At 45.7% G+C, this 12,937-nt stretch overlaps 2 protein-coding genes across 2 annotated transcripts in view; both read left to right on the top strand.

The window, feature by feature from the left end:
• The window catches only part of LOC130022925 (immunoglobulin lambda-1 light chain-like), a 67,937-nt gene that overhangs the window by 30,550 nt on the left and 24,450 nt on the right, over window positions 1-12,937 (top strand). The window lies entirely within an intron of this gene.
• The window catches only part of LOC130022924 (immunoglobulin lambda-1 light chain-like), a 29,138-nt gene that overhangs the window by 2,935 nt on the left and 13,266 nt on the right, over window positions 1-12,937 (top strand). The window contains exons 2-3 of the mRNA XM_056113620.1: window positions 2,095-2,398; window positions 2,429-2,432. Of these exons, the coding sequence (XP_055969595.1) occupies window positions 2,095-2,398; window positions 2,429-2,432 (308 nt within the window). The remainder of the gene's footprint in view (window positions 1-2,094; window positions 2,399-2,428; window positions 2,433-12,937) is intronic.

The raw sequence follows: 12,937 nt of genomic DNA, 5'->3' as shown, positions 1-12,937 counted from the left end.
TAAATAGTGACTCAATCCCTGAGCCCTGTGATCTCAATCTGCCCTGACTTCCTGCTAGAACTTCCCAGCCCCTTCCACTGCACTGCACTAAATGACCACCAGGGGGAAGCAGAGAATCGTGGGTTCCAATGGAGGGTCAGGCCACAGGGGGTCTAATTCCAGTAGATTGGGAATGTCCAGGGAGCTGGTGTTTAGTAACCAACCTCAGACTTAAAGAAAAGATATTTATTTTCCTATCAACCGACACTGATGAGCATATTTTATCTCTTTCTCTGCATTTTGTTTCTTCTTTCTTTTTTTTTTTTTTCTTTTTAGGTCACACCTGGCAATGCACAGGGGTTACTCCTGGCTTCCTGGCTCTGCACTCAGGAATTACCCCTGGCAGTGCTCAGGGGACCATATGGGATGCTGGGAATCGAACCCAGGTTGGCCGAGTGCAAGGCAAACCCCCTACCCACTGTGCTATTGCTCCAGCCCCCTTCTCTTTCTTTCTCTCTCTTTCTTTATTTCTTTCTTTCCTTTATTCCTCTTTAAAGAAAATGCCAATTTTTCTGAAAAAAAATATATAGACTCTTTAAGTTCCCCCGCAACTCAAATCTGATCATTGGGGTCACCGTCCACAACGTTTTGACTGACTCCTTTAGAATCTGAACTTTGTTGTATGGCAAGTGACAGGGCCTGCGGGGTAACGGGGGTGGGGCTCATTGGGAGCTGTGAAAACTGATGCATTTGAAGGAGCCCTGGGGGGAACTGTGATGCTGATGAAACCATTGGTGTCAGAGATTAGTCAGCCACTAGGAGGATGCTGTGGGGAATTTAGGGCTGTCCTCAGTGATGCTCGGTCCAGGAACAAATGGTGCTGGGAATCTTTCAAGGAAGGCACCTAGGACCTGAAATCTGTGTGTGTGTGTGTGTGTGTGTGTGTGTGTGTGTGTGTGTGTGTGTGTGTGTATACACGCACCATACCTAGCTATACTCAAGAATTCTGACTTTGCACTCTTGGATTGCTCCTGTTGGGGTCTGGGGACAATATGTGGTGACAAGGGTCAAACCAGGGCAGGTCAGGCACAGGGAAGCACCCTCCCTGCTATATTATCTCGCAGGCCACAGGATATGAAATATTTTTGGTCTAGTAAATATTTGCTATCTATTCTGTTGAACATTTTTATCTCCTTTGGTATCTGGTCACAAGAAGGATCCTCTATCCTTTACTTGAATCAAGTAATAAAGGTGACTTTTATTATTTTATGAAGGTCTCCAAAACTGAAGGAAAGCAACTACAAAAAGTATTTTAATGAGAAATCCTTGTAATTTAAGCCAATATTTCATACCATATCGTGTAGGGCATTTGCTTTGCACGCAGCCAACATGGCCGGCCCGAGTTCGATTCCTCCGCCCCTCTCGGAGAGCCTGGCAAGCTACTGAGAGTATCTTGCCCGCACGGCAGAGCCTGGCAAGCTACCCGTGACGTATTCGATAGTAACAAGTCTCAAGATGAAGACGTTACTGGGTCCGCTCAAGCAAATCGATGAACAACGGGAGGACAGTGATATATCAAATTATTTATTCTGAAAATATAATGTGTCAATGCCCTAAACCACCATCTAAGTAGAAAAAATTCCCATAACCTACAGAGAAACAAAAATTGTCAGGGAGATGCCTCTAAGCAGCAAATAGTGGTGTCCCTTGGGTCTGGGTCCTTCTCTGCAGCCACAGACCCCAAGCAACAGTCCTGAGCCTGGCTGATTTGCATAGCCAGCAGCTCTCTCCCTGAGGGGATAAGAGGGGACCTGGTGGAGTTCAGCCTCAGGTGCCAGGAACAGAGCCCCTCACCATGGTCTGGACCCCGCTCCTCCTGGGCCTCCTGGCTCACTGCACAGGTGAGCTGTCCAGGCTCACAGCAGCTCCAGGACCAGTGCTCGGTGTCATCTTGAATCTGAGCTCAGCAGGGCATTGGTGTAGAATGTCCGTCACCCTGATAGAGGGTGGGGCTGAGGAGGGTGGGGATCCCAGAGAATTACTGCAGGTTATGAAGATGGGGGTCTCGGTAGAACTGACTTTCCTCCTTACCTGACCTTTCCTTCTCTCTTTTAGGTTCTGTATCCTCCTATGAGGTGAATCAGCCGTCCTCATTATCTGTGAACCCAGGAGGGGAGGCCAAGATGACCTGTGCGGGAGACAACATTGGAGGCAAAAGTGTTTCCTGGTACCAGCAGAAGCCAGGCAAGGCCCCAGTGCTGGTCATCTACAGGGATAACAAGCGGCCCTCAGGGATCCCTGAGCGCTTCTCTGGCTCCAACTCTGGCAGCCTGGCCACCCTGACCATCACAGGAGTCCAGGCTGAGGATGAGGCCAACTATTACTGTGCAGCAGCTGGTAGCATTGAGGGCAGCTGGCAGTGAGCACAGTGGCACAGACTCTGGGGAAGTGGGGTAAGAATCTCTTGATTTGGCCTGGTGCTCACCCTCACTGTGCTCAGTAGCTGAGGCCTGGGGATCAGGCAACCCCACCGCCCTGATCTGATCCTAATCTCCATCAAGATCTAGTACTCTATGCTCCTGGATCTTCATTTATCCTTCAGAAACACAAAACCCTCAAGGACTAGAACAATAATTCAGTGGGTAAGGCCCTTGCCTTGCATGCAGCAGGCCTAGTTTGATCCCCATCTTCCCATATGGTCCCCTGAGCCCTGCCAGGAGTGATCCCTGAGTGTAGAATAGGAGTTAAGTCCTGAGCATAGTCAAGCGGGGCCCAAAAACTAAGCAAACAGAAAAAAACCTTTTTAAACCCTCAATATCCTGAGTCCTTCAATTCGATGTTTTGAGTTCTTCAACTTTTGTCCACACCTGCTGGTCCGGAGTCCTTCCAGCTGTGTGTGGCGAAACTGCAGCCCCTTCCGATGTAGTGTCTTCACTTCCTCATCCCAGGTATCTGAGGGGACTTCAGACACCAGAAGGACAATCTCTGACTCTGAGTGGCCCCTGACTCCTGGTGGCCTTCTTATCAATTTAGTCTTGTCCTTCAATGAGACTGCAGGTCTTGGCATGTTAGAGGAGAACTCCTTGGAAGGAGAAGCAAGGGATACCATCACCCGCTCACTTATTAGGACTGAGATTTATGATACCTGGATTTTTGTATGTTGCTGAGAATTTTTTTCAGGAGTTGTAAAACTTCCATGTAAAATTTCTTATGCATATTGATGGAAACAAATGTCACCATGACTTGATCCCATTCTTGAAGATTCTTCCTGATCATTTTACCTCCTCTTCCTCCCCTTGCCTTTTGGTCCCTCTTCTATTTGAAGGACAAAAAGGGGGAAATCTTTTTCCCATATCAGAACAATGTACTGTGTTTGATCTTCTCGTACATTTTTCTTTATTTTTTGTTTTGGGGACCACACCAGCAATATTCAGTGCCTACTCCTGGCTCTGTGCTCAGCAGTTACTCCTGGCAATGCTCAGGGCACCATATGGGATGCCAGGGAACAATCCTGGGTTGGCCATATGCAAGGCAAGCATGCTAACTGCTATACAATGTGTCCCCTACTCACACATTTTTATACTGAAAATCTCTCATTCTTTGTCTCCCATTAATTTTTCTGCCATACATCTGTCCAAAAATATTAATTTAAAGGTAAAAATAGTTTTAGGGACCAGAGAGGTAATACAGGGGTTAAGTTTCTTGACTTGAACCCTGCTAACTCAGGTTTGGATGCCCAGCACCACATCGGGTCCCCTGAGCTCCTCCAAGCATTATTCCTGACAGAGAGGCAGAAATAGTTTCTGAGCACCAGTGGCTATGGTCCCAAAACAAAACAAAATTATAAAGATGTTTTATTTTCTTTTAATAAAACTTAATAACTCAAGTGTTAAGTTATTCTCTTCCATATTGACTATCATTATTAGTAGTAGAGGCAAAACTGGATCAAAGCAACATAAAAATGTATTAAAATTTTCATAGACAATCATGAATATTGGTTCATAAGTCCATCACTGTCACTGTCACTGTCCTCCTGTTGTTCATTGATTTGCTTGAGCGGGCCCAGTAATTTCTCCATTTTTTGAGACTTGTTGTTACTGTGTTTGGCATATTGAATACGTCATGGGTAGCTTGCTAGGCTTTGCCGTGCAGAACAAGATACTCTCAGTAGCTTGCCAGGCTCTCCGAGAGGGGCGGAGGAATCGAACCCGGCTTGGCCATCATCAATGTTATTTTCTTCTAGAATGCAACAGGATTCTCTTCAGTTTTGTTCTGATTTTCACTCTTTTATGAGCCTCAGGGAGACATTCTTTGGTCTCATAAACATGAATTTTGTAGTACAATGTCACTCACCAATCTAAACTCATTCCTAATTACTATGCAAAAACTATTACCTGTCAATTATCAAAGTGAATTTTAATGGACTCTTACAATGGTTCTAATTCATATCTTTTTAATTTTGTTAGTTGCAAAAAAAAACTGGGAATCTTCTGACTCAGAGGTAATTTGTGTAAGCAGCAGTCTGACACCCTGCCAGACCCTTCTGGAAAGAAGGGCCAACTACCCTATCTGTTAGAGAGAGAGCTGGTGGGCAGCTGTTCCCCATTCATCAATACATTTGGCCTGTGCCATGCTTCTGCCCCACACAGCTGGCCTCATAAGCCAGATCCCTGCAAAGATTCTGTTGACAGTGGTAGACTCAACCCCCACCAGTGGAAGAGTGGAAGAGTAAGTAGGTTCCCTAGATGGCTTCCGTGAGGTGGAGAGAGAGGCATCAGTCTCCTAGAAGGAAATCTGTCTCTCGCCTCTCTACTTACCTCATTACAGGGGAAACCTGGGGAAATCAGGACTCAGGAAAGTCTGTGATGAGCCCATGCATCACATGGACACTCATGGCCCACCAGCTTCACAAGACACCTGTCAAACTGCACCTGGAGTTCACTTGTTCTGGCCATCCTGGTAGATGATCCCTGACACCCGATTTCTTGGGGGACTGTGGACTCATTCTGGAGCCAGAAATTGCTCTTTGCGGGAAAGGAAATCAGTCCTAATCTGACTCCGGGTTTGGGGGTACATTGCCTTTGCCTCACAGAAAAGAATTTTAGAAGGTAATGAATAGTGAAGTAAAACAAGCTTATGGGGTTAAAAAGGGAGGGAAGGAGAGAGGACAATAATTCATGCTCAAGAGAGACCACAGGCTTCTCCAGATTTGTGAGCATCAATACACATCCCAAGCACAAATATAGGGATTCCTTCCCCAGTACAGGGAAATGGGCCAAAGTATGAAGTTCACCTCTTATTAAGAAGGAAGAAGAGGGCAGCAAGTGTGTGCGTCTCCCTCTGTCAAGCTCATTTATATAGTTTTCCCAAACTGCAGCCCCGCCCCCTCAGTCTGTTGCTAGGGTGGTTACCAAGGGGGAGAGCTGGGAGCAGTTGGTGGTCTTCTGATATTCTTCTCCTGACCTTTATACCAAAGGTGGAGCCTCTCCTCTGGGGTCCAGCTACCTCTTTTCTCTGGGATCCTTTGCATTATCTTCAGATGCTGGGAATTCTGCGTCTTAATGGCTTTCTGGGTTCCTGAGATGGGTCCTTTGTGTTAAAAGTCTTCATTGATTTGGGACTGGTTTAGATTTCAGACACTTTTTCCCAACATACATTACCAGAGCCCTCTTCTCTACCCCCTCATCCCCCCACAACAGTTGGAAGTCTTGGCCTATTGTCCTATGTGGAAAATTTCAAAAGAACAATCTGAGCAATAAAGGCCCAATGGATCAATAAGGATGAGCCCTTTCTGCTTCTGATTCCTCTCTCTCCATCCAGCTTTTTACCCACCCTTTCATAAAGATGAACCCCAGACACTATTTCTAGCAGACCTCCTGCAAGACAATATCATTCCAAGTCATTCAGCCATTTGACATCTGCCTTCTTTATCTGTGATTTTTTTTCAGTCTCTTGAGTAGAGGCTCTTGAGTAAAACTGCTTAGAGACTAGAGGGATATTACAGGGGTTTAGGCTCTTGCTTTGCATATGCTATTCCTGTTCCATCCCTGAGACTACGTGGTCCCCTGAGCATTGCCACGAGTGATCCCTGTGCATTTCCAGTGGCCCCTAAACAAAATGAACAAACAACTTTCATATTATGGTGTGTTTCACATGTTTTTCCTCCAACACTTGAAATTGACAATATGAATAGTTCAATCTCAGGAAAAGTCTTTTTGTGTAATCCAGCTAGCAAAGCCAATATTCCTATTCACACATGGTTTCTAACTTCAGTCAAAAACTGTCTGACTAGTAATAGGCTAATGGTTAAAAAAAATCACTGACAGTTAAGGGGCGTTTCTGGTGAGGTCAACATCAAGTTGATGTAGGTAGGCAGATAGGGTAGACCCCTTCCCAAGGCAATGGCAGTAAATCTCCTGGGAAGCAATAGCCTGACCTCATGGAGAACTAACTAGCAACAGTCCACCAGTCTGTGACAGACCCTGCAGAGGCTGACTGTCTACAGGGATGACAAAAGAAGAAAAAGAGACCAATTAAGGACCAGAGAGAGATTCAAAGAAACTGCAAAGCTGTTCCTTTGACACCTGACCAACCCCCTCCAACAGAAACTCCTGCAGAAACAAAAGTCAGGAAAGGAATTTCAAAGAAGACCATCACCACTATCAACCCCCTTGGTAACCTCCCTAGCAACAGACTTTTACCTAGGTAGAAGCCCCACATGGGGGCAGGTTGAAGAAACCCTATAAAGGCCACCTTAAACAAAGGAAGCGCACGCATATGCTGCCTGAGCACATGGGTCGCCCACATCTCCCCTCTTGAGATGTGTACTTTCGTGTTTTCATGTCTAATGCTGTAAGGAACAGGCCCAAAATGGACTACCACCAGAATTAATTTAGCTTAGCTTAATAGGAACCTGCATTGCAAAATAACTTGTTTTTCAAGGAACAGGTCTAGATAAGCTTTTTCAGATCCGCTTTATAGGAGCCTGCACTGCAAAATAACTGGTTTTTCTACCCCTGAGCAAGGAATTCAGATACAGGTACTGAAGGGTGGGGGTCAGACCAGATAACCGGATGTCTCTCATAAGACCCATGTTGCAAGACCCAGGACTGCCTTAAAAACCTGTCAGTTCCTAAGCACCGACGCAAAATGCTGATCTTTAAACTATAGGCTAAGAAGTGATGTACCCTTAATTGGATTGGTTAGGAAAGCATATGTTGTTACAAATCTATTGGCTATGAAATGCGCGGGCTTTGCTGTAACGGCCAGTGAAGGCCTGTATAAGATCCCCTTTGAAGAGGTTCGGGGTCTTGCCTCACCTAACTGACCTGCCTGTCTGTGTAGGCGGCTTGACCCTGGCTAGCCAGTCTTACAATAAACCTTGCTTGCTGTTTGCAGTCTCTGGAGTCTCTTTGTCGTTAAAGGGAGATCACGACCTGCGCCCTAACAATGCTGGGATGTGCGGGCTCCCATTTGAGTAGGTTACTCTCTACTCTCTCTCACTTTCTCTCCCTCCTTCCCTTCAAAACCTCCAAATAAAAACTGTATAATTTCACTGCTTGTCTACTCCTGAAATTTCTTTCTGCTAGGCAAGACAAGAACCCAGTAACCCTGGGTACCGGGTGGCAGAGGCAGATGGGGAGAAAGTGACCGTCTTTCTCCTCCCTGCTTCACCTAAGTCACCCGTGGGGTCCACCAACATCAAAGTGATATATACAGCTGCATATTTACTTATTTCATATTAACTTTTTAAAAAACAAGGTAAGCCACTAGGTTGTTTGAATTTATTTTGCAAGCAACAGATTAAATGCTTTATGACCTGTAAGAGTTAGGTGTTGGAGTCTTATGAAGAATTAAATTAGAATCAAATATAAATCACCCTTGTTTTGATTGGCATTCAGGATGGCTAATATTACAACTTATTCAAATGTAATAAAGACTGGATGCTTGCTAAGGACCCTGACCAAACAGGTTCAATCCTGCATACAAAGTCACCACCTGTTTCTCAGGTTCTCCTCATGTTAAGTGTGGACCTTTCTCAGTGCCTTAAGGACCAGTAAACAGGAGACTGTCTTGCCAATGAAAACCCACTTGAGCAGGTGAGACAGGATCTGTTGGGTGCTGGCCATCTCCACTCCAGCCCCACTTCACATCCCCTCCCATGGAGATCCTGTGGAGAGCAGTTTAAGGTGCTGGATATAACTGGTTTTCAGGAGGTCCAGACATAGGACTAGTGTGAGTCCAGTAAGACAGTCCCCTTCCACACAAAGTTTAAGGGACTTTTTCTAAATTCAGAGGTCAAAATAAGTAATACTGGTACCAGGGATGTGGTAGAGTATTGCCTGACATGTAAAAGGCCCTGGTCTTGACCCCTGGAACCAAATAACCCTTGGCCACTCCTACAACTATAAGATAGCATCAAATGCAATATTGTTTGAAACCCAACTCAATGTTAAATGTTCCATCACAGAGAAAATATCAAAGATGAGAAAGATGGTACAGGGGCTTAGGTACTTACCTTGATATGGCTAACCCTGGTTTGATCCTCGGCCCCATATACAGTCCCCTGAACACTGCCAGGAGCACAGAGCCAGGAGTAAAACCTGAGCACTGCTGGCTGAGACCCAAGTGCTCTCGTAATAATAACAATAACAACAACATCAAAATTATCCTCTTCCTGGGGTCGGATGAGTGGTTGCCTGGGATGAGGCAGACCGGGAGCCCTGGTCTTGCGATCCTCCTGGGCAGCCCGCCCCACCCCCACTCTTCTCTGCCCCTCCCATTCTGAAAGGTGCCCTTTCTCTTTGCCTCCCTTTGTTGCTGATTTCTGTTACCTCCTACTGGATTCTCCACTTCAGTATACACCTCTGGCAGCTGGGTGAGAATTGAGTTTAAAGCACTGAACCTCACTAAATTTAGTTCCAGATTAGCCCTTCTTTATGTTTCAAACGGCTGCTGCTCCAAAGGCTCTGGCAGGTGAGTCTAGAACATAATCTTTACACTAAGTTTCTGTTTCCTAGGGAAGAAACTTTCTCCTTGCCCCAGTTGTTCTCATCAGTAGAAAAATCTAGAAGATTCCTGACAGGATAACAAGTCTGTGTGACAGCAACAGAAGGAGAAACATTCTCTTCCCATATTCTGGAGCAGAGCTGAGGATGAAGGTTTACTTCTGGCTAATCACAAAAGAAAAAGGGGGTGTGCGCTCTCTCTCCACATGCATTCAGTGGTTAGGCTGTTTTCCCACCCCAATGGCCAACAGTGATGGATGAAAGAAGGCTAAAATAGGAGCCAGACTGGTTGGTGATCAATTGGCGTTTATTCCTCCTCTGCCTCCTCCTAATGTCACTGCCTATATCCTTCTCATCAGTCCTCTCCCTCAGTCCTGTTATTCCTTCTCTCCAAGGGTTGGGGGTAGCAATTACACACAGATGAGGCAGCATAATCAACATATGTAAAGGCCCTTCCTTCTGGGGAAGCTCTTCTAAAGGTCTCCTGCAGCCAGGAGATCCATTCAAGGACCAAATACGGGTTAGGGGTGTGTTTCTCCTTCTCTTAGTCCAACAACCATTTAAACATTCTACTTCTTAATTTTAGTCATTGGTCTGACCCATTTTGATGCCAGGGTAGCTCACAGCTTGCCCTGGGTACATCCAGTCCCTCCTCAGGACCCTGCTTTTGAGGTGCTAGGAACTAAGGGCAACTGAGGTTTAAATCAAGGAAGCAGATGCCCAAGAGTGAATATTATTCGGAGCCAATTAACTGCCAAGTTGCAAAAGCTGTCTTCCTGTGTCTATACTAAAAGGGCATTGGTCTGAAGTAAACTATGTAAAGAACATAAGCGAAGGACAAAAGCAATATTTCACTTACAAATACAAAATCAGATTTTTGAGGAATTTGGATTTACAAGTCACTTTACAAGTCACTGCTTAGGGGAAATGAGTGATTAATAGATAGGGGAAGCAGAACAAAGGAGATGTTCAAGATGAATACTGAGGAAATGGGCATGCTTTGGGAGCATTGTGACGGGTGTTACACAGTAAATCTAAGCTCTTTGTTGTAGTAGAAAGGAGGAGAAATGGCAAACCAATGTCAAGCCTAAAATATTTGGAACTATAATCCAACAATTTCCAAGCCAGGATCAGAAAGGTTCCTGGGGATCCCACCTAGGGGCACTCAGGAGCCCAACTTCTGCCCTGACAAGTAGCAGGGCAGAAGTGATTAGTTAAGGACTCAGACTCTTCTCATGAAAGACTAAGGTGAGACACCAAGGTGTCAGGCGCCCTGAACAGGGTGTTCACTGAAAGGAAAGCCCATACCAGACTCCTCTGGACAGTCTATATCAGGCCCTTGGCGTACCTGGAATCTGACCTGGAGTGTACGGAGGCTTCGGCAGATCTAGGCGCAGCTGTACTCTCTGGGGAAGCCCAGTGAGCCTGTAAGGATCCCCAAGGTCCCACAAGACTCAGATTTCCGACCACAGCTACCGCAGACCACAGCCACCACAAGAGGATGTGGCCTACCGCAGTGGCTGTCCAGTGTTTGTGGCAGGTGCAGGGGTGGTGGAGCAGCAGCTGTGGATGCTGCCATTAGGGACAGTCCCTTGTTCTCCCCAAGACCTGGGGCTGTCCCAGGGCAACCACAGCCTCAGGCAGTGGCTAAGTGTCACATCTGCACAGGGGTGCTCAGGAGAGAGTAGTTTCAGGTGTACCCTGTCAGGCAAACTTTCCTCAGTTCTCAAGTTTCAAGGAACCCAGGCCAGAGAGGCAAGAGTGGGCCAAGTGGTGAACTGAATCTAGAATTTTCCGTGGTTTTTCCCATATTCTGCATGATGTCTGTTAGGGTGCCCCCATTACAGTTTAGTATTTTGCCCATTTCCAAGGCCAGGGATGTGTGTGTCTGTGTGTGTTTGTGTGTCTCTGTGTGTGTCTCTGTGTGTGTGCTGAGTAGCCCAAACACAGACACAGACCTTAGCCCTGGCTCTGGACCTCAGAGTTGCCCAAGCAATGCTTATAGAGGGGGAAAATCTAGGCAGGAGTTCTTCGAAAGCTGCTGATGGCTTTGTTCAAATCATCATCAACCTCTTCATTCTTTCCTCCTCCTCACTGTCATCGTTAACTAGCATAGTGTTTTCTGAGGTGGCTGATACATACCCCCTCCCCAGTGAAGCACTAGAATGATGGGAGTGGGCAGCAGCTTCTCATGCAACTGGTGGTATTTTGTATTCACTTAAAGAATGTAGAGGCCAGAGAGATAGCACAACTGGTAAGACACTTGCCTTGTATGCAGCCTACCTGGGTTAAATTCCCAGAACTCCATACAATCAATCCCCTGAACACAGACAGGAATGACCTCTGAGAGCAGCTGCATGTAGCTCAAAAAAACAAATGGAAAATAAAAGAATATAGATTTTGGAGGGCAAAGGGGGGCTTGCTGAATTTTTTTTGTTTCCTGAAAAAGTGAGGGGCAGTCCAAATAAAGTCGGAAGACTAATACAGACAGGATAAGGGAACTAGGATTTCCCCTCCCCCCACCTCCACCCCCACCACCACTGCCTCAGTCAATGTAACAAAGGTAGCAGCTGCATGCACAAATTTGGGCACGCCAAACCTTTTATACTATCTAATAATCATTTCTGTTCTGTCTTTACCTTCCAAGGTCAGTTATTACACAGTTATCCTTGAATAGATGCTCTAAAGCAGGACAATCAGTGCCTTAGGTCCAGAGGCTGCAGAAGGTGAGAGTATAGACACCATCACCTCTCAACAATAAATTAGCTACCTCAAGAGATGCAGTCCCAGGTGTTTGTCTGTTGTCACCTCCAATAAACATAGTTGGATTTTCACTAGTTTATACCACATGTAACAGGAAACTTATGAAGTTCCTGATGCAGAACATAGAATAATGATGCTAAGAGGGGCTCTTCTGGAAAAGTTGGCCTTGGGAATTTCCTTTAGAGTTGCTGAAACAGAAAACTAGGTGCCCTAAAGGGCCGCAAATATAGACCTGACCAGATATATTTTTAAATGTGAAAATTCTTTTTATTTTATTTTATTTTTATTTTGTTTTATTTTATTTTTCCTTGTTGGGTCACACCTGGCGATGCTCAGGATTACTCCTGGCTCTGCACTCAGAAATTACTCCTGGCGGTGCTTGGGGGACCATATGGGATGCTGGGGATTGAATTCAAGTCAGCCAAATGCCCTCCCTGCTGTACTTTCACTCCGGCCCCAGACCTGAGCAGATTCATTAAAATTCTCATAGCAGGAAAGGCCACAAAGAAAAAGAAAGAGGGAAGGCACTCAGTGTGACAAGCAGGAATTTGTGACCTGCTACTTTGAGCACTCGGCATGGAGCAGTGAGAGGTTCAGTCCTTGACAAAGCAAGCCCTGAGCAGAGGCTGTGTTGCCTCAGGAAAAGGGTGTATCGTGGTTGGAAGCTTGCCAAAAGTGGGGACAGGGAAGAGGGCAGTTAGGATAAAGAAGGGACCACTATGACAGTGATAGTTAGAAACGATCACTCAGGACAATAACTAAATAATGAAAGTAAGTAAAGGGATATGCATGATAACCTTTCAGCACCCTATTGCAAACCAAACCATAATGCCCAAAAGCAGGGGTGAGAGAGAAGAGAGAGAGAGAGAGAAAGAGAGAGAGAGAGAGGGGAGAGAGAGAGAGAGAGAGAGAGAGAGAGAGAGAGAGAGAGAGAGAGAGAGAAGAAAAGTGCAGGCTGGGTTGTGTGGGGGTAAGGGTTTGGTAGGAGGAAAACTGGGACATTGGTGATGGGAAATATTCATGGTGAAGAAATGGGTGTGGGAGCATTGTATGATGAAACTCAATCATGAACAACTTTGTAACAGGGTATCTCATGGTAATTCAATTTTTAAAAGAAGGGAAAAAAAAGAACAAAAACATCAACAAAAAAATGGGGCAGCTACTTGAATGTCCATTGCCTTATCTTC

Source organism: Sorex fumeus, unplaced genomic scaffold (genome assembly GCF_029834395.1).
Source record: "Sorex fumeus unplaced genomic scaffold, SorFum_2.1 ptg000021l, whole genome shotgun sequence".
NCBI classification, from domain to species: Eukaryota; Metazoa; Chordata; class Mammalia; order Eulipotyphla; family Soricidae; genus Sorex; species Sorex fumeus.
This window is presented reverse-complemented; position numbering and strand designations above follow the sequence as displayed.